The following is a 22195-nucleotide window of genomic DNA, read 5'->3' as shown; positions in this document are numbered from 1 at the left end:
ACCAAGACGAGACACGCTGTCAGGGGCGCTTTGATTGTTTTGTCTCTTTTTTGAAACCACCTACTCTCCTCAACTGGGAGGCCAGACGAGAGTACTGGCTGCTGCACAGACAGAGAGAAAGAAAAACAAAATAAGTCATTAAATTATTAATTGGGCCAAGGAGGAGGGGTCAAATGAGTCGATGCCTGGTTTAATAGCGCTCTGTGGCATTTTAGAAGCAAGGATGAATTTTGGAGACAGCTCAGGTTATCTTTACTATCAGAAGTTCACATCACATCTTGGAGCTGAATGGAATGCAGCTTTATTGAATTTGTATCGAGACAGAATAAAAAGGCCACAATAAACAGGATAGGGGTTATCATGCTGTCAGTGGGTGGAATGGGGTTCAGGACAAATGCCCACGAGGGGCTGTTAAATCCCCCGTGTTGTTGTCTGTGAATAAAGACATGAGATGCTTTACAGGTAATCTCGGATGAAGGAATGGTAGGAACATGGCTAGGGAGAGGGACTGCAGTACTGGATTAGGGTTAGGGATTTAGGATGGAGATATTAAATGAATTCATTGAAAAGTTCTCATGAAAAGTATAAATTGGCTATTTTCAATTAATGGATGCAATTTCAACTTGAATTGAGCTCAGGGGCTCCTGTGGGTCAAAAGCTGTGTTCACACAGCAGATCTGATTGGTCAAAATACCAATTAGTGAAAAAAAGATCAGAATTGGGCTGCCTGTGTATACACAGCCAAAGAGCCTAAGAGTAATGCATCTGAAAATGGTCTCTGAAAATGGTCACATGGCTACTTCAGTGGATATTTCAATTCATCAATGGCAAGTGGCTAATTGTAATTACTGCCTATGATCCTCTTTTTGTGTCATTTTATTTCAGGAGTAAATGTTTGATGTGATGCATCTGCCCAAAACTAAGGCTGTGTTTAGACAGGCAGCCCAATGATATTTATTTAACTAATTAAGTCTTTTGACCAATCAGATGAGCTCTGAAAAATATCTGATGTGATTGGTAAAAATTAATGGAAAAAAGATCAGAATTGGACTGCCTGTGTGAACGCAGCCTAAGTAGCTTTTAAGCAAGTGGTTAATGCGTAAATACCAAATCTTTCCATAGATGACTAGATGTACACAACATATGAAGGACAATGACAAACTGCAGTCTTTTAATGCACCATATTCAATGGTCAGACATGACCGGATATAAAAGAACAAACTTGACCGTTCCTCATTACCAACGGTTACATCTTCTCCAATATGTAATATCTGCATCAAGCCAAATCTCCAGTCCTATTCTCTTCATGTGGGCCCTGTGGACATAGTGAACTTGGGGGGAGTCACACACTGTTTAAGTCCTTTAAGATGAATTAATTCATGCCGTCATCCTCCTGGAGGCTCAGAGTACCTGGGGTCCATTAGGCATGATGCTTATCTCAGGGGGAAAAAGAGGTTAAGGAGGGGACCATGGAGTGGTAATGGAGCTTTTGGAGTTAGCTTAATGCCTAGGATCAGAGAAATCAATGGAGAAATATCATTTGGACCCCCTCCACCCCCCCGCCTCCTCTGTCTAAGTGGGTAGAGGTCAACGACAGAGAGGCGTCTGTCTGGTGAGACGTGACTGAAGCCTCCGTTCCTCCACTGGTTGATCACACATGGGTCAGCAGTCCTGGATCTATGCATCTCTATCAGTCAGCGAGAATACCCCGGGGGCTGTTCCCGTGTGGTTTGCTAATGGTTGGCCGGTGACAGAGGGTGGATATAAGCATCAAAGCCAGTTCTTTTGTACCTTTTTCCACTGGTCTTGAATCCTTCCTCTGTCATGAGGCTGTCTTTTGAGTAATTTTGCCATTCTCTTCCACAGTATCTCTCTCTAGCTGAAGCCAAAGTGGAAAAATTCATAGGCAAGACATTCGGCAGGCACATGCACTGATACACTGACACAGTTAATGTGATAAAAAAACAAAAAACTAGAACAAAAATGTTGACTGGATAAAACTTTGCGTTTGGGCAGGAACAGTCCTTCATAGATAACTGGGGTCCCGGTTGGCTCTCCTGGATCGGAACCGGATCTCAGACAGCTTGGAGTTGATGCCGGTGCCAATTTGCCCCTTCCTGGCCAATGGGAAGCGGGCCAGCGTGGCATCTGCGGAGGGAGAGAGTGACAGCACAACAACAATTGGAGGAGGGAGGACAACGCAGGAGTGAGGAACAGCCGTGTTTTACTTTAACTGTACCAGTTAGATATCTCTCTAATGATCGAGAAAGTGAGTGTGTTGTTTTCACTTATCAATGAATGATCAAGTGAACTTGGGAGAAAATTACAATGAAAGGTGGTTGAAGGTTGTTGGTAAGGCTGTTGATCAGGGAATGTGTCAATAACACACGTACTATAGATGGCGTTGAGCTTGTGTGGGTCCAGGGCGGTGCGGTGGTTGGGGAACGTTGGTCTGCGGCTCCTCCCCCCTCGCAGGTTGCTGTTAAGCAGGGTGTCCATGTCGAACACGCCCAGCAACAGGGTGCGCGCCATCGCCGTGGGAGACTGCGTCTGATTGGCTGCATGCCAGGACCGCATTTCACAGAAGACACCGGAACCCGGGTATACCTCCACCTGGTTTACCTGCACAACCAATAGGGAGAGAGAGCAAATGTGATCAGAATTAAAAACACATTTAGACCTTCATAACCATTGGAGGAGGACAGATATGCGGCTACGTTACCAATCTGTCTTTATCTGGAATGAACAGCATTTTTCCTTACATGGCCAGTCCCATTAACACAGTGTGTCTCTGAGCATGTCCTCATCACAGGTAGGTTGGATGCTGAGCCACACAGAGAGCTGTGGGGGTCGTCGTTCTCTGTGATGTCACTCAGCTCCAAGTCTCCGTCCACACTGTGCTCACTGATGGCCATCTCGGGTCCAAAGTTGGACATGCTTTCATTCATGTTGTCCTGAGTCATAGCTGAGCGGTTGGACATGGGCTGATGATGGAGTGGAGAACTGAACCCTTGGCCAAAGTGTCCTGACACGGAGTGGTGGTGTGTGTACGTGTAGCTCTCGCCCCTCCCTGTTGCCGTAGAGACCGCCTGTGGGGACACTGCAGGGTGGGGGGGCTGGTTGGCTTGGCCCAAGGTCTGCCACATGGTGGACAGCAGGCCAGGGATCTCTGGGGGATGACACCACAAAGAAAGAAGAAACATGCATGAGGGAATGTGATCAGTTCAGAGCAGTTGAATTATACAATTACAGATGACGTCGGAAAGTCGGAAGATTACATACACCTTAGCCAAATACATTTCAACTCAGTTTTTCACAATTCCTTACATTTAATCCTAGTAAAAATTCCCTGTCTTAGGTCAGTTAGGATCACCACTTTATTTTAAGAATGTGAAATGTCAGAATAATAGTAGAGAGAATGATTTATTTCAGCTTTTATTTCTTTCATCACATTACCAGTGGGTCAGAAGTTTACATACACTCAATTAGTATTTGGCATTGCCTTTAAATTGTTTATCTTGAGTCAAACGTTTCAGGTAGCCTGCCACAAGCTTCCCACAATAAGTTGGGTGAATTTCGGCCCATTCCTCCCGACAGAGCTGGTGTAACTGAGTCAGGTCTCCTTGCTCGCACACGCTTTATCAGTTCTGACCATAAATGTTCTATAGGATTGAGGTCAGGGCTTTGTGATGGCCACTCCAATACCTTGACTTTGTTGTCCTTAAGCCATTTTGCCATAACTTTGGAAGTATGCTTGGGGTCATTGTCCATTTGGAAGACCCATTTGCGACCAAGCTTTAACTACCTGACCGATGTTTTGAGATGTTGCTTCAATATATCCACATCATTTTCTCCTCATGATGCCATCTATTTTGTGAAGTGCACCAGTCCCTCCTGCAGCAAAGCACCCACACAACATGATGCTGCCACCGTGCTTCACGGTTGGGACGGTGTTCTTCGGCCTCCCCCTTTTTCCTCCAAACATAACGATGGTCATTATGGCCAAACAGTTCTATTTTTGTTTCATCAGACCAGAGGACATTTCTCCAAGAAGTACGATCTTTGTCCCCATGTGCAGTTGCAAACCGTAGTCTGGCTTTTTTATGGAGGTTTTGGAGCAGTGGCTTCTTCCTTGCTGAGCGGCCTTTCAGGTTATGTCGCTATAGGACTTGTTTTACTGTGGATATAGATACTTTTGTACCTGTTTCCTCAAGCATCTTCACAAGGTCCTTTGCTGTTGTTCTGGGATTGATTTGCACTTTTCGCACCAACGTACGTTAATCTCTAGGAGACAGAATGCGTCTCCTTCCTGATCGGTATGACGGCTGATTGGTCCCATGGTGTTTATACTTGCGTACTATTGTTTGTACAGATGAACGTGGTACCGTCAGGCGTTTGGAAATTGCTCCCAAGGATGAACCAGACTTGTAGAGGTCTACAATTATTTTTCTGAGGTCTTGGATGATTTCTTCTGAGTTTCCCATGATGTCAAGCAAAGAGGCACTGAGTTTGAAGGTAGGCCTTGAAATACATCCGCAGATACACCGCCAATTGACTCAAATGATGTCAATTAGCCTTCAGAAGCTTCTAAAGCCATGACATTTTATGGAAATTTCCAAGCTGTTTAAAGGCACAGTCAACTTAGTGTATGTAAACTTCTGACCCACTGGAATTGCGATACAGTGAATTATAAGTGAAATAATCTGTCTGTAAACAATTGTTGGAAAAATTACATGCACAAAGTAGATGTCCTAACTGACTTGCCAAAACTATAGTTTGTTAACAAGACATTTGTGGAGTGGTTGAGTTTTAATGACTCCAACCTAAGTGTATGTAAACTTCTGACTTCAACTGTATATTGATTTCACTCATCCTCACCCTTCACTAGCATGCTATGTAGCCGTTGGTTTTCAGCCGCCATTTCGGCCTTCTCTTTCTCCAGTTCCCGAACACGCGACCTGAGGAACTGGAGCTCTGTAGTGTGGGAAGGGTTAAATACGTCCATCTCCATCTTCATTGTCTGTGAAGGAAAGAGAGACGCCGATGGCTGATGAGTGAATGGTTTTGAGAGACACTTTCCATCTACTGTGTTGTGTTGCCTAGATCTCTTATTTTGAAGTGATCTAGGTTGTGGCGTCAAACAGTCTTTAAATGGCTACAACAGAACAAAGAGGTTTCTGTACTCAGTGCAACAAACACTTATAACACCTCCCATCTATGGCTCTGTCACCTTCTTTTGTGACCACACAAATCTAGGGCTGTGAAGGTAATGGAATTTTGGATGACGGTTATTGGTCAGCCAAATTACCACGGTTACCATTATCAGGGACAGTTAGAAAATGACTGGTAGTGTCATAAAAAATCACCCCCCTCCCCTCCCCAACGTAACAAATATGATCACATCACCCTCCCTGTAGTGCTGTAAAAAAATGCACACCTTCCGCCCTCATTGAATTAATTAATGATTACGACCACAAATAATAACTGTATTATGTTTATAAACGTGGATATCGACTTTGTCACTTCAGTATGCTTTTGTGGCACAGTGATGCCACGCAGGGTTACGGGCCAGACGGTTGAGGGTTCACCGACCACCACAGAGGAGCTAACTCTCCCTGCCTGTTTCATTACACTACGATCGGAGCCGGCTGCAGACAATGATCAGCTAGGGGGAAATCAGTTGTTCAATATGTTGATGCTATATTTATAAAATATATGTAACACATTTTCCACCAACAGGTTTCTGTGCCAATGCACCATACAACCAATAAGCAAAGCATAACTGCATACCGATTACCAACTTTCGGCTCTTCAACATCATGGTTTGCGTTTTCAACACCACAATCAAATAGACGAGGCCTATGTCAATCTCGACAAACAGAAAATACATCCCTCCCTACATGGTACCCAGTACCGAAGGCTTGGCTTGACAATCTTTAAATGTCATTGAACTTTTAGTGATTTGTGACAGATGTCTCTTTCCATTCATTGAATGGCCTGTGCACAGTTTGGATGCTGGAATGATATTGGACTGGACCAATATTGGACTGGACTTTCGAAGGACCAAAATCCGATTAAAACATTGCGAGTGATTGTGTTTATGCCACACATAAAAAGGTAATACATTTTAAAAGTTAAATTACAAATATTTAGGCTATAATGAAGCGTTAGGTTCTATGTGCGTGAGGAATAGGCACTCGGATTGGAGAGGAGGCAGAGCGTGCCTTAAGCCTTCCGGAATAACTGGGCCTGGAGCATACGTGGCCACATTATTATAGAAAGACTTGAGAATGATAATCCGCAACAGTCAGCGCATCTTAGCATCAGAAGTACAAATACAGCCAGACTGGCCTGCTACTGTGCCTTTCTAGACCTTATAAACTGTCGAGAGTAGCCCCACAACTGACCCAAATGGAATGAAACATTCAAATCACAGCGCTTTTGCGCTGTTAATCAAATGACATGTTCACTGCAGTTGAAAGCCTTGAGTACAATTTTGTACTCACTTCAAAACAATAATGCAATTTTTCATTGCATTGTGGTGTTGTAGGCTAGTCTAGGTAGGATACTTGTATTGTCCCTAAACAAGATCAATAGGTGAGCTTTTTTGAGCTGTGTGTCTCATGCCTTCACTGTCCTTTCATGCGCAATGATGCACCTTCCTCTCCACTGCCTTGAGCTACTCCCCTTGTTCTTGTGGATTTATATAGACAATTGGTGAAGCTTCAATGATTTTACGTGTGCTAGTCTGACATTTAAAAAGCAATACTTTCCTTAAAGGTTCTGTGTATCATAAAGCTACTTCTACGTTTAAATGTGTCACCTTTGACAGAAAATGGTGACAGACATTCACAGAAGGCTATGACAAACACTTATGAAGCAAGGACTATAAATAACAGCATTTCAAAAACACGGAAATTAACAATGTACCAAAAAAAGCTAGGCTAAAAAAAGAATTGGTGAGCTTAATTATATAGAAAGAATTCCCCTCACACAGAAACTAAAATGTCACTACAAAGGCTTTTATGAACATTTTATTAAAATTAAGTTTCATTGTTCTTAAAGTTATCTATTTGTTTTTTTCACTATTTCAGGAAAATAAAATGCTGGAGATTATAGACGTTCCCTGAAGGGAAAAAAAGACCAAATATTATAATCTATCATCGCACTCATTAATATGCAAATTGAATCGTGTTTAGTCAATCATTTTACCGTGCGAGTTGGGTTGTTATATGCCACATCATATTTGAAGAGATGCAGAAAACATTACGTTGATGCATTTTCAATTTGAATATTAATGAAGTTTACATAATTTACCGGTTCCTGGGATTTAACAGGTCCTTGCTTTTATTAGTGTACACAACAAACTACAACGCACTGCTTCAAAAAAGGCAATCCTTTTTTTCTCCCAATCTTACATTTTTGATACAATTTCTATAGGTGGAGAATACAGAATAAAGCTGACACTACAATCATCTGTGGTGACTTTCATTGGATCAAGCCCATTTCAAGCACTTCCTACCTGGATGAACAAAAATAGGCATATGGTTTGCCTACATGGACTAATATGGGAATGAGTGAGCAGCCTTCAACAAAAGGACATTGATTAAATGAATTATTATTATATTAAATTATTTTCTAACATAACGATGTGTACACATATGTAAATATATTAGTTGATATCACCAGTCTGATTATCAGCAGATATCTCTAAAAGAGTGTCAAACCTGGGCCGCGTTCAGCAGGACACAATGGTTGGTGAGAAACATTTGATTCAACAGAAACGGTGCTGTTCTGAACAACCAATTGAAGAACGCTGTGATTATGGTCGCGACTATGATTCATAGCTATTAAATACCTTGCCCAAACAGTTGTCCCTTATAGGGAGATGGCTTTGTGAATAAGAGGCTTCTTCACCTGAGATTGGACTCTAAAGATGTTTGTAGATGTTTTTAAAGATGTTTGTAGAGGTTTTTAAAGATGTTTGTAGATGTTTTTAAAGATTTTCTAGATGTTTTTAAAGATGTTTGTAGATGTTTTTAAAGATGTTTTTAAAGATGTTTGTAGATGTTTTTAAAGATGTTTGTAAATATGTTTGTAGATGTTTTTAAAGATGTTTGTAGATGTTTTTAAAGATGTTTGTAGATGTTTTTAAAGATGTTTGTAGTGTAACGGAGGTAAGAAAGTGCCATAAGCTCACTCCACTTGAAATATCTCCAATGTTGCTTTTGAATAGCTTAACTGGTTTGTATATCGTCAGGTGGGCGGTGACGTGTGCTGGCTAGGCAGAGGGCCCCAGGTCCAAGACGTGGTACGGACAGTTTACCCTGAGTTGTACTCAGAGAGGGAGGAAGCTAATACTGCTAAGTTAGATCACTGCTGCCGTGACACGGATCCGCAGTTGGGCACATCTCAACGGCTGGGGTTGCTATGGAGCGAGTTTAGAGGGGGCGAGTGTAACCGAGGCACAGTAAGAATGTACCGTAGGCTAACTCCACAGCTTCACTACATAGGCTAGTTTCACAACATTCACCCCCCACCCCCCAACATTTATTGTACGTTATATGGATTCACATCTCTTCACATTTCCCGAAAAATGTAATGACGAGACACACATGACAAAAATGTTCACCAACGTCGGCCACAATGCAATTCCACAAAATACACAACACGCGCAGCGGCAGAATAGCATAAAACAAAATGGAGCATTATCCAAGCAGGTTGCCGAGTGGAAGCCTTTAGCGTAGCGTATTTACTTCACACAAAGTCGCCAAAAATTCAAATAATTGTCACTGCCGGATTGCACACGCTCCCTGAACACAGTTAATGAACCCTACAGGAAACCCCTACAGTATAGCCTATAAAATAACATGTGACCATTTGAGCTGTCACTGTGAGACTCTTCAGACAGTCACAAATTTGATAGCCAACTGACATTTACTCCTGAGGTGCTGACCTGTTGCACCCTCTACAACCACTGTGATTATTATTACTTGACCCTGCTGGTCATCTATGAACGTTTGAACATCTTGGGCATGTACTGTTATAATCTCTACCCGGCACAGCCAGAAGAGAACTGGCCACCCCTCAGAGCCTGGTTCCTCTCTAGGTTTCTTCCTAGGTTCCTGCCTTTCTAGGGAGTTTTTCCTAGCCACCGTGCTTCTAAATCTGCATTGCTTGCTGTTTGGGGTTTTAGGCTGGGTTTCTGTATAGCACTTTGTGACATCGGCTGATGAAAATGCGCTTTATAAATCAATTTGATTGATGGGCCTATGCACAATCAATTGTGTGCATCTCAGTCACAGATACAGTCTGTTAACAAATCAGAAGCATTAGGGGAAATTATATCTTCTCCTATCCCAAAGCCTAGGCTATTTTCCTATCCAGTCCCAATCAGACTGAAAGCCAAAATCCTCACTCCTGTCTGGCCTCAGGGCCTGGACAGCTTGCTATCATCGACGGAAAAATTAATTCCCAAGTTTATCAAGACATTTTTCAGGAGAATGTTAGGCTATCTGTCTGCCAATTGAAGCTCAACAGAAGTTTGGTGATGCAACAGGACAACGACCCATAACACAGAAGTAAATCAACAACAGAATGGCTTCAACAGAAGAAAATACACCTTCTGGAGGGGCCCAGTCAGAGTCCTGACCTCAACCCGATTGAGGTGCTGTGGCATGACCTGTGATGACCCGATTGAGGTGCTGTGGCAAGAGAGCAGTTCACACCAGACATCCCAAGAATATTGCTGAACTGAAACAGTTTTGTATAGAGGAATGGCCCAAAATTCCTCCAGACTGTTGTGCAGGTCTGATCCGCAACTACAGAAACTGTTTGGTTGAGGTTATTGCTGCCAAAGGAGGGTCAACCAGTTATTAAATCCAAGGGTTCACATACCTTCCCCACCCTGCACTGTGAATGTTTACACGGTGTGTTCAATAAAGACATGAAAACGTATAATTATTTGTTTTTAGTTTAAGGAGACTGAGTTTGTCTATTGTTGTGACCTAGATGAAGATAAGATCACTTTTTCTTGCCACTAAATAGTACCAGTCAAAAGTTTTCTTTATTTTTACTATATTTTACATTGTAGAATAATTGTGAAGACATCAAAACTATGAGAACACATATGTAATCATGTAGTAACCAAAAAAGTGTTAAACAAATCAAAATATATGTTATATTTGAGATTCTTCAAAGTAGCCACCCTTTACCGTGATGACAGCGTCACACACTCTTGGCATTCTCTGAACCAGCTTCATGAGGTAGTCACCTGGAATGCATTTCAATTAACAGGTGTGCCTTGTAAAAATTAATTTGTGGAATTTCTTTCCTTTTAATGTGTTTGAGCCAATCAGTTGTGTTGTGACAAGGTAGGCTTGGTATACAGAAGATAGCCCTATTTGGAAAAATACCAAGTCCTTATTATGGCAAGAACAGCTCAAATTATCAAAGAGAAGTGACAGTCCATCATTACTTTAAGACATGAAAGTAAGTCAATCCAGAACATTTCAAGAACTTTTGAAAGTTTCTTCAAGTGCAGTCGCAAATAGCATCAAGCGCTATGATGAAACTGGTTCTTATGAGGACCGCCACAGGAAAGGAAGACCCAGAGTTACCTCTATTGCAGAGGATAAGTTCATTAGAGTTAACTGCACCTCAGAAATTGCAGCCTAAATAAATGGTTCACAGAGTTCAAGTAACTGACACATCTCAACATCAACTGTTCAGAGAAGACTGCGTGAATCAGGCCTTCTTGGTCGAATTGCTGCAAAGAAACCACTACTAAAGGACATCAATAAGAAGAAGAGACTTGCTTGGCCCAAATTTGATATATTTGGTTCCAACCGCCTGTCTTTGTGAGATGCAGCGTAGGTGAACGGATGATTTCCACATGTGTGGTACCCACCGTGAAGCATGGAGGAGGTGTGCTGGTGCCTTGCTGGTGACACTGTCTGTGATTTATTTAAAATTCAAGGCACACTTAACCAGCATGGCTACCACAGCATTCTGCAGCGATACGCCATCCCATCTGGTTTGCACTTAGTGGGACTTTCATTTGTTTGTCAACAGGGCAATGACCCAACACACCTTCAGGCTGTGTAAGGGCTATTTGACCAAGAAGGAGAGTGATGGAGAGCTGCATCAGACCTGGCCTTGACAATCACCCAAACTCAAACCAATTCAGATGGTTTGGGATGAGTTGGACCGCAGAGTGACGAAAAAGCAGCCAATAAGTGCTCAACATATATGGGAAATCCTTCAAGACTGTTGGAAAAGAATTCCAGGTGAAGCTGGTTGAGAGAATGCCAAGAGTGTGCAAAGCTGTCATCAAGGCAAAGGGTGGCTATTTGAAGAATCTCAAATATAAAATAGATGTTGGTTTGTTTAACACTTTTTTGGTTACTACATGATTCCATATGTGTTATTTCATAGTTTTTATGTCTTCACTATTATTCTACAATGTAGAAAATAGTCAAATAAAGAAAAACCCTTGAATGAGTAGGTATTTTAAAACTTTTGACCGGTAGTGAATGTAAATGTGATATTTCAGTTTTTGTAGTATTATTTTTGTAAAATATTTGTCATTCTGGGGAATTGTATGTAGATTAATGAGGAAATAAAACCATTTATTACGATGTAGAATAACGCTGTAACGTAACAAAATGTGGAAAAAGTCAAGGGGCCTGAATACTTTCCGAATGCACTGTATACACTTCATGGCCAAAAGTATGTGGCACCTGCTTGTGTAACATCTCATTCCAAAATTATGGGCATTAATATGGACTTGGTCCCCCCTTTGCTGTGACAACAGCCTCCACTCTTCTGGGAAGGCATTCCACTAGATGTTGGAACATTGCTACGAGAACTTGCTTCCAATCAGCAAGAAGAGCCTTAGTGAGGTCAGGCACTGATGTAGGGCGATTAGGCCTGGCTCGCAGACAGCGTTCCAATTTATCCCAAAGGTGTTCAATGGGGTTGAGGTCAGGGCTCTGTGCAGGCCAGTCAAGTTCTTCCACAGTAATCTCAACAAACTATTTCTTTATGGACCTCACCTTGTGCACGGGGGCATTGTCATGCTGAAACAGGAAAGGGCCTTCCCCAAACTGTTGCCACAAAGTTAGAAGCACAGAATTGTTTACAATGTAATTGTACAGTATGCTGTAGTGTTAAGAGTTCCCTTCACTGGAACGAAGGGCCCTAGCCCGAACCATGAAAACCAGCCCCAGACCATTATTCCTCCTGCACCAAACTTTACAGTTGGTACCATACATTGGGGCAGGTAGCGTTCTCCTGGCATCCGCCAAATCCATATTTGTCCGTCGGACTGCCAGATGGTGAAGCGTGATTCATCACACCAGAGAAGGCGTTTCCAATGCTCCAGAGTCCAAAGGCGGTGAGCCTTACACCACTCCAGCCAACGCTGGGCATTGCGCATGGTGATCTTAGGCGTTTGCGCGGCCATGGAAAACCATTTCATGTAGCTCCAAAAGAAAGTTATTGTGCTGACGTTGCTTCCAGAGGCAGTTTGGAACTCGGTAGTCAGTGTTGCAAAATAGGACAATTTGTACACGCTGCGTGCCTCAGCACTTGGCGGTCCCATTCTGTGAGCTTGTGTGGCCTACCACTCTGCGGCTGAGTCATTGTTGCGCATAGACATTTCCACTTCACAATAACAGCCCTTACAGTTGACTGGGGCAGGGCAGAAATTTGACGAACTGGCTTGTTAGAAAGGTGGCTTCCTATGATGGTGACACGTTTAAAGTCACTGAGCTCTTCAGTAAGGCCATTCTACTCCCAATGTTTGTATGGAGATTGCATGGCTGTGTGCTCGATTGTATACATCTGTCAGCAATGGGTGTGGCTGAAATAGTCTAATACATTAATTTCAAGGGGTGTACACATACTTTTCTATATAAAGTATATACACATAGATATACAGTGCATTCAGAAAGTATTCAGACCCTTTGACTTTTTCAACATTTTGTTACATTACAGCCTTATTCTGAAATTGATTATATTGTTTTCCCCCCCTCCTCAATCTACACACCCCATAATGACAAAGCAAAAACATTGTTATTATTATTATTATTACATTTTTTACATTTTTGCAAATGTATTAAAAACACAAAACTGAAATATCACATTTACATAAGTACAAATGGAAATTACAAAAAAGTTTAAATTATTGTTTTTGTGCTAAGCCAGGTCATTCCTTCGAAATGGCTATCCATGTTTTAACCTAAGGGGCTTATCAAAGTTTACAGAATGGTTACCTGGAGGAAAAGGGCAGAGGGTCATGCTTTTTCAATTTCAGTCAAGGGGAGGGTTTAGTATTTTATTTAAATCTAGTCCAGGGGAGGGTTTAGTATTTTATTTAAATCTAGTCCAGGGGAGGGTTTACTATTTTTTTTAAATCTAGTCCAGGGGAGGGTTATGTAATTTGTCATTGATTAAATGCTTTAGAATTAGTTGCTTATTAGGCTACATATTGATGTATGCCCAATGCCGCCCCTCATCTCTGATTCTCCATTGCACCTATAGGCTATCTAGTGTGGTCTCAATCAAAGGACCCATAGCCTATAGGCTACGAAGTGCATGCCCAGAGAAGCACAGAGCAAAGTTGTATTTCTAAGATTGGTGCTAGGATGGTTTAAATTAAACTAGGCTGCATTATACACTGCAATGGATATTCCAACCCTGAGCCCCAGCCTGCTCTGCTTTTGGTGATCAAAAACGTCTGTGTGAGCTGCTTAACCAATGGCTGTGCTGTGTAGGGCTACAATGTCAGTTCAGGAGGAGAGTGAAAGGTTTCTTCTGAAAATATATTTGATTAGGCCTAGACCCAAAAATGCACTATCATGCTATGTTCTGTTCAGTTTGAGAAAGAGAGCAGGAAGATGAGGAGGACCAGAGGTCAACTTTGATAGCTTGCTGCTACTATATTTGAATTTATTAAAAACAATATGTTTCTTGCCCATGATGTATTTTTCAGAGTTATTGACCTCACAATAAGCCAGATTCGAGTAACTTACATTGTTGTGCTGAAACTTGAAGCAGCAGCAGCCGCGGCACAATCAATTGGAAATGGACAGCTCATGGTGCTGAAAGTAGGCAAATTCGAGTAGGCATAATTCATTTAAAAACGGTCTTTACTAACAACAAGAGGGCTTTGTGTTGGAGCCTATTTCTTCCCATTTAAGAAATAAGAGGTACAACTACCTGTTTGACAGACGAAATTAGGCTATAGGCTGCTATAGCCATAGATTTTTGTCGGTCAATTCCTCCACCCACTCTTTAAATAGCCCTTCACTGACACAGACGTAGGCTGTTAAGTTAAAACCAATACTCAAATCGAGGGGGTATGAGAGGGTATGCCATAGGCCTAACTTTTATTGAAGAAAACGGCAAAAAGAACAGGCCTACCTCTTGTTAACTTAAGATTGAGAAGAAAATAAAAAACGGATACAATTATATAAAAGTGATCTATAACAGTGGTTTGGTCCGCAATGCTTCATGCTAGAAACAAGCTTTAAAATACCCGGGAAAGACGTCACTCCGATGCATATGATGATGTCATTGTTTAGTTTCTTTGACATTCAGAGGCCGACTTTGCTTGGGAAGTAATCTAATACTGTCACTATCAATGTATTAAGCTATTCACTTTTAGAAGATGTTTAAACCCAGACAGCTTTTAGGGAACCACTTGTGACCTTCTGTTGTTGGGTTAAGCCAAAAACGAAGAGTAGCCAGCAGTTAAAACTTAAACATTTCTACGTAGTTAGGTCCACTATGTCTGGGGTGGAAAGGTAGGCCTAACTTTTGAAAGTACAGTACCATGCTCAGATTCCTAATGACGTCTCAGATTTAATTATTTGCAAACAGGGACAATTTCGTTGCAAACAAGATACACTAATTTGGCATTAGAGAAATATGTTAAAATGAACTCTCTGTCCATTCTTAGCCTGTAATTCCTGTAATTAGTGTTGTATTAAAAAGCGATTCAGCTAATATGTACAATTATGAGATTTGCATAAAATCTATACAAAAGGCAATTTTTTTCCTCGGACTTGCAAATACGATGACAGATTCATGCAAAGCTTTTACTATAAAGGAGATCTTTCCAACCCTACTCCTGTCCACGGTGGTTTACGAACCCACAACCTTCAGGCCCGCAGCCCTGTGCGCTATCAACATTCCCAGGTTACCATTCAATGCTTCCAGGATGAAGAACAGCTAGACATGTTATCTGCTATCCACTTAGCGTTCAGGGAGAGTTTAGGTCAAATACATTTTGCTTAAGGGAGGGCAATCTATTTTCATTTCAGAGAGGTCCGATTTTCTCCATGTAACCCCTATTATAAGTAACGTTCACTCCCTAAGACATACAAACTCACAGGCTTTCGCTAATATGTTCAGTCTCCCCAAAAAGCTTGTTTTTTTTCATCTAACATCCATAATGTTTCGTATTTTCGTTATATCTCCAGCATGACAATATTTATACCCCAAAGTCCTATCTTTGGCGTATACACTCTCCCCAAGGGGTTCTATAGACACGCACATCAAAAGTTGAATTTCTATTTTGTGAGCCTTTTACAGTTTTTCTCAAGCATTTTTTGGAACGATGTTGATATTCAAATCAGAGACCACAAGACACAGATCTCTGTGGCCTTTTGCAAAACAGTAAATGCATTTAAAAAATGTAGATTAGTTGCCTTCCCAAAACATAAATACAGTCGTCAAAAGAACCTGACTGCCTGCAAAAAGATTAACGCAACCCTGAGTCCAAGCAGACAAGACAGAAAGTTAGTCTGTATTTTCAAAACCCAGTAGATCAATACATTCTCTTTGCAGTCACTAAAACGTGATGATCAAAATTGGAAATACAACTATCCAAAGGTGCAGAATAATGGGCAATCACTCTAATCTTAACTATATTCCACCAAACAACGTTATACACATCAAATGTTATTCCTGAAAAAAACATATATATTTTTTAAAGCATATTGTGTGCAGGATTCATTACACGTAATCTGTATCATCACAATCCGATTCCATGTATTTAATACACACGCTGGTTTGGCACAAAGAAACCCAATCCACAACAGAAATAAGACAAAAAAATTACAAGGGTTTGAGTGAGAGGTCTAACTGGTGTTTCCAAATGGCCACACACTTCTCCAAAGTGTGCACATTTCCTAAGTGCACTTATGACTCAAAGAACAGTCTTCAACTACGTTTTTTGTTGTTGCTTTTCTAGCTGTGCCGTTGAGGAACTAGAGCAAGCACACTTGGAGTTGTGCAGGCGACACTGCCGACTGACTGATCTACAAATCACCTTACACTACAAATAACTACTCATTATTATTTGTAGGTCAGTCAGTCAGAATAACAAATAATTAAAGAGCAGCAGTAAATAACAATAGCGAGGCTAAATACAGGGGGTGCCGGGAAAGAGTCAATGTGCCGGGGCACCGGCATCGAGGTGATGTGTAGATGTAGTTGTAGGTAGAGTTATTAAAGTGACAGGGCCTCTAGGCAAGTGCCCTGTGCGCTCGCTCGGTATTCGGCCATGATTACTACACATTTAGATAGCTGGTTAGATTCATTTACCAACCTAAAAATTGTTCGCTTACATTACTAATCGAATTCCTAAAAAAATATGTTTTTGTTGTTGTTGTTTTATTGTCAGCGGCCCACTAGAGGCTGCGGGCGTACGCGACTATGGCTAGCTGAATAGAATAGATTGCATTGATTACATTGAAGACGGCATCACTAGGCATACCATTTAGTATTACTCTTTGTACAGTACATAGACAGATGACCGCAAGTGTGTGATTGGTCCATCATAACAAAAGCGAGGTGGTGGATTAACAGATATGAAGCTGGCCACCTGCAGTAGACACTGAATGAACACTATTAGCATAGGTATTAGAATCATTTAGGATCTCTATGATGAACACGCCATATGTAGTAAGCTGTTTCCAAATGTGACCAAACACACTAACGAGCAAGCTAGATTGTGAAAGTACTTGAAGTACTGAGGGAAAACAGTCTTACTCTATTATTGCCAATGCTAGCCGTCTCTATTCTTTGTTGTAGGATCATGCATTCGTGATTCCGCTCCACCTCACATTTAGACGGCTGTGATTCCGGCATTTCTTGCATATTATCACACGAATATCTAATGTGACTTGAAGTTATATTCCTTAAATGGTAATGTATCCGTTTCCAAATGCAATAGTCGCGTATTTGCTGTCAACAACGGACGTTATCAAAACATTGAAAGTGAAAGCAAGCACGCTGTAAAAAATAATATGTCCGGTGTTTAAAGCGATAGTTTCCGGTATGACGTCACGTGCAATACTATATCAAAGAGTTTCTCAAATGTACTGTCTTTGACTGTATTCATTTTCTCTCTGCAATGGTGCTGTTTGTAGTATACATTCGTAGTATGATTATGTCTGGTACAATGTATATTTTGCAATATGAAACTGCTCAATGGCTTTTTTTAGACACTGCCAGGTACTAATTGATAACAATAATATGGAAACAAGTAGGACTCTATTCCTCAGTCCTCGAGACTTGCCAAATGTAAATAATGGAGATCCCCAGCAGTTGTATGCCATGAAATTCTTCACCTTAAAACCAGAAGACATACTGTACAACCCCAGTATGATTGGTATGTGATACAGTTGTAATAAGTCCTTTCACCCATTAATTTGACGTTGTCAATTCTAAGTTATGTTGTGGAGGACAGAACAGCATCTTGTGCACTAACCTGTGATGATGCTGTGTGCATAAGCTAGCTACTAGCTAAGGTTATCTAACATGCACTATTTTTGTGCCTGGCTGGTTACTGGTCAGTTGACAAAATGTGCTGCTGTTTAATATAAAAGCCCTTGTGTGTACACAAGTTGTATTAATCTTAACAAGATGTACTATCAGACTGAAAAACAGCTTCTATCTCAAGGCCATCAGACTGTTAAACAGCCACCACTAACATTTAGCGGCCGCTGCCAACATACTGACTCAACTCCAGCCACTTTAAAAATGGGAATTGATGGAAATTATGTAAAAATGTACCACTAGCCACTTTAAACAATGCCACTTAATATAATGTTTACATACCCTACATTACCCATCTCATATGTATACGTATATACTGTACTCTATATCATCTACTGCATCTTGCCATCTTTATGTAATACATGTATCACTAGCCACTTTAAACTATGCCACTTTATGTTTACATACCCTACATTACTCATCTCATATGTATATACTGTACTCTATACCATCTACTGCATCTTGCCTATGCCGTTCTGTACCATCACTCATTCATATATCTTTATGTACATATTCTTTATCCCTTTACACTTGTGTGTATAAGGTAGTAGTTGTGGAATTGTTAGGTTAGATTACTTGTTGGTTATTACTGCATTGTCGGAACTAGAAGCACAAGCATTTCGCTACACTCGCATTAACATCTGCTAACCATGTGTATGTGACAAATAAAATTTGATTTGATTTGATTTGATTTATCACCTGGTGGGTTATAATTTATAACCAACAGCTTCACTACAACTGCTCTACAGCATGCTCACGTGAACATGCAGTTCACACTGTAAACCCCAGGCGCCAGCCAGTGACAGATACAGTACATTGTAGCCAGATGGTCTGGCCTAGCTCTCAAGGATAGAGTACCACAGTAGTATAATACCCATAAAACCTAGCGGTCAAACAGGGAAATGGTTCCAATCGTTTTTCCACCATACATTTTTCCCATAGGGGATTTTAGAAACACATAAGGGCTGTGTTTCGAGGAGGTGTGACGTTTTGATAACACTGTAAATCTCTCTAGGACAAGATGACTTTTATCAATATATTCACCTATATTTACCCCCCCCCCCAAAATGTAATGCTAATTAGCTGCTGATGTGGCTATCATAAAGAACTACAAATGCCATGATGATCTGGACGAGACTGCCGAATCGAGGCAAAGGTAGAGTGGTTGCTCAACTAAAAGTTTTGCGATTATGTGGCGGGACTTGTGGCGGATAATTTGTGGTTTAGTACGGTACCCTGCGTCACTACTTCATTGCTCCAGACCATTGCAAGGGGGAGTTAGAGCACTGCTTTTGCTTTTGGATCCCAAGGCGCTACTGTGTCTCTAACTGACAATGAATGTGTCAGGTTGGTGGGTGTAGCTGGTGTATAAAGTCAGGTGCAGGAGAGCAGAGATGAGTGAAACAACGTACTTTACTCGACAGCACAAAGTAAACAATTTACAAAAAGAACGGTTGCCACAAAGCATGGGTGATGAACAGCACCCGGTACAAATCAGCCGGAACATACCGACCTGAACAAATAACAATCACACACAAAGACATGGGGGAAACAGAGGGTTAAATACATGACCAGTAATTGGGAAATGAAAACCAGGTGTGTGGGAAAACAAGACAAAACAAATGGAAAATGACAAATGGATCGGAGATGGCTAGTAGACCCGTGACGTCGACCGCCGAACACCACCCGAACAAGGAGAGGCATCAACTTCGGCCGAAGTCGTGACAGAATCGGCGACATAAACCAAATAGAAACGGATAATTGTGCACTTACTTACTAAAACTGTTGTTACACTAAGGTTTTTATTACAATTAGACTACAATTAGGGTGTGGAAATGTTAGGATTATTTTGCTCTTCTTGTAGTACTGTAGCCTACTCCCGACCAGTTACGTTGTACAGTGCCCGAGTGGCGCAGCTGCGTTGCTACAGATGCTGGTTCAATACCCGTGCCGGCCGCGACCAGGAGACCCATGAGGTGATGGTAGGCTTTTGGTTTCTCTCCCTCTAAAAACATAAATAAATCATTCTAAATAACAAACTTGCTTTATTTACAAATTAGTAACAATGTCTCACCCCATGTTCAAGAATGGCCTTTTTGTCGCTCACTTGAGGTTATTTGAAAACAAAATAATCTCCAAAATATCGTTATTTTTTAAACAAGCCATAGAAAGTTGGTTGCAATTTCAGTTTAATCCACCAGAAAAGACAGAACAAATAATACAACAAATATTGTAGTTAAACTGAAATATACTAATTGATAAAATGCCCCTTATATATTCATTTAGAATCCTCCAATCCTCTAAATGTAATTATTGACGAAGAGTCACATCATTGAAAAATATATTTCTTAATATACTGTAGGCCTACCGTAAGCGACATACCGTGAGTCTCACTAGTGTTGAGTAATGTGCTGTTAAAAGTGGTGTAGGTCTTATTTATTTTTAATGTGTATCAGCATTTGTGTGTTGGAGTCACTTAATTCATAATTGATCTACCGTTTGGTACCATCAGGGCGGTACCATTCTGCTCATCTGATGAAAGTGCACATAGATCAGATTCAAATTTCGAAGACCGAGATCGAGTCATTGAAGGAAGACCAGCAGAAAGAGAAACATTATCTGAGGGCAGAGATACGGGCGACAGCTGATGCATTGGTCCAGAGCCAGGCGGTATTGGCAGACAGTCACTCGTCATTGGCAGAGAGTCAGGCGGCATTGGCGGAGAGTCAGGCAGAGAATGATGCGTTGAAGAGGATGAGTAACGAGATGGAGTCACAATCCATGCCAGGCACACCTGTGAGCTCTGGAACTCCACCTCCGACAGGCAGAGTCAACATACCTGGCGGGTTCGTCAGGTCGTTAGTTCAGCCTGACATTTCCATTCCTCTTCTGACGTTATGCTGTTCTGCTATTCCAAGGATGTGTAACCGAAGAGAGATACCACGAGTGGTCACAGAATACCAACTGGGACGGATCCCGAGGCAAATGTGGCTTACCAGTGAACCTCTGGGTGTTCATCATTATTACAGTGTCTCAGAAGTTTCTGTCCATGACTGATCCAACCCGAAAAAGCATTAAAGACAGAGTTAATGAGTACTTGAGGTCACTGAGAAAGTCCGTACATGGCCTGCTCTCTCTTATGCAAGGAGTTAGGCACTTTAACATGTTTACTACAGTATTTACTGTATGCTATGTTTACTTGTCAGACTGCAAAGTAGCCAAATAAACAAATGCAGGCGGCTTCGATCTTCAAAATGCTTTAAATGCTTTATTATCCAAATGTTTAAAGTGCGTATGGGCGACCTCATGCTACCGCAAAATGGTGGATAAAGAATATACTGTACAGTACTGTATTTCTTCATCAGCATCTTTATGCTTTCATTAAAACTTCTTGTCACTATAGGGGGTGCTGTTTCAACTTCGACATTTATCGTTCCCAAATTAAACTGCCTCGTACTCAATTCTTGCTCGTACAATATGCATATTATTATTACTATTGGATAGAAAACAATCTCTAGTTTCTAAAACCGTTTGAATTATGTCTGTGGGTGAAACAGAACTCATTCTGCAGCGAAATTCATGACAGGAACTGCGAAGGTCTGAAAACGAGGCTCTGTTCTCAGATCAGTTTAAAGCTCTGTATGTATCCTATGGGTCGACATGAACTGCACGCGCCTTCCCCTGGATGTCAGTAACCAATGAGAATTGGAATGGAGTTTCTACGCAGATCTCAGACCTTATAAAGCCCCAAGGAACGGAGGGAGCTCTCTTTTCGACGTTCGTCATGATGCAAAGCAAGACCTCAGGATGGCATTTTGAAACGCTCAGTTATCGGCCTTAGATATATCCGTCTGTAATTTAATTCGATATAGGTGTTAGAAACATCATAACGAAGTTATTTTAAACCGAGTTATATCAGTTTATGCGAGTATATTGCGATTTTCGGAATTTCCTTAGTATTGCGTTTTGAACATTTGGGCATGTCTGCGCCACATAGCTATTGTTAGCTGCTAGTTCCAAAGTTGAAGAGGACGTTTTACAACCGAGCAACGATTCTTTTGGACAAAGGACAACTTGCCCAAGATTCTGATGGAAGCTCGTCCAAAAGTAAGAGCTATTTATGATGTTATTCCGTATTTATGTGGAAAAATGTAAAAGGATTTGTCCGCCATTAATTGCGGCACTAGTCTGGCTGTAACGCACACTGTATGTCTAGTAACGTTAATTTTAAAAATCTAACACAGCGGTTGCATTAATAACTAATGCATCTTTCATTTGCTGTCCAACCTGTATTTTTTAGTCAAGTTTACGATTATTTATCGATTAGATTAGGTGCCTCTCCAAG

The 22195-nt window shown here is 41.2% G+C and overlaps 1 protein-coding gene across 1 annotated transcript; it reads right to left on the bottom strand.

Annotated features, from left to right (window-relative positions):
• Positions 1-1144: 1144 nt before the first annotated feature.
• On the bottom strand, positions 1145-17305 carry LOC139570744 (uncharacterized). The gene is made up of 5 exons (XM_071392883.1): positions 17062-17305; positions 4879-5020; positions 2763-3169; positions 2394-2622; positions 1145-2148 (listed from the first exon to the last, which is right to left on the bottom strand). Exons 1-5 carry the CDS (start codon positions 17167-17169, stop codon positions 2027-2029), a joined length of 1008 nt encoding a protein of 335 aa, XP_071248984.1. The 5' UTR covers positions 17170-17305; the 3' UTR covers positions 1145-2026.
• Between the last annotated feature and the right edge of the window lie 4890 nt (positions 17306-22195).

Source organism: Salvelinus alpinus, chromosome 3 (assembly GCF_045679555.1).
Source record: "Salvelinus alpinus chromosome 3, SLU_Salpinus.1, whole genome shotgun sequence".
Classification (NCBI taxonomy): Eukaryota; Metazoa; Chordata; class Actinopteri; order Salmoniformes; family Salmonidae; genus Salvelinus; species Salvelinus alpinus.
This window is presented reverse-complemented; position numbering and strand designations above follow the sequence as displayed.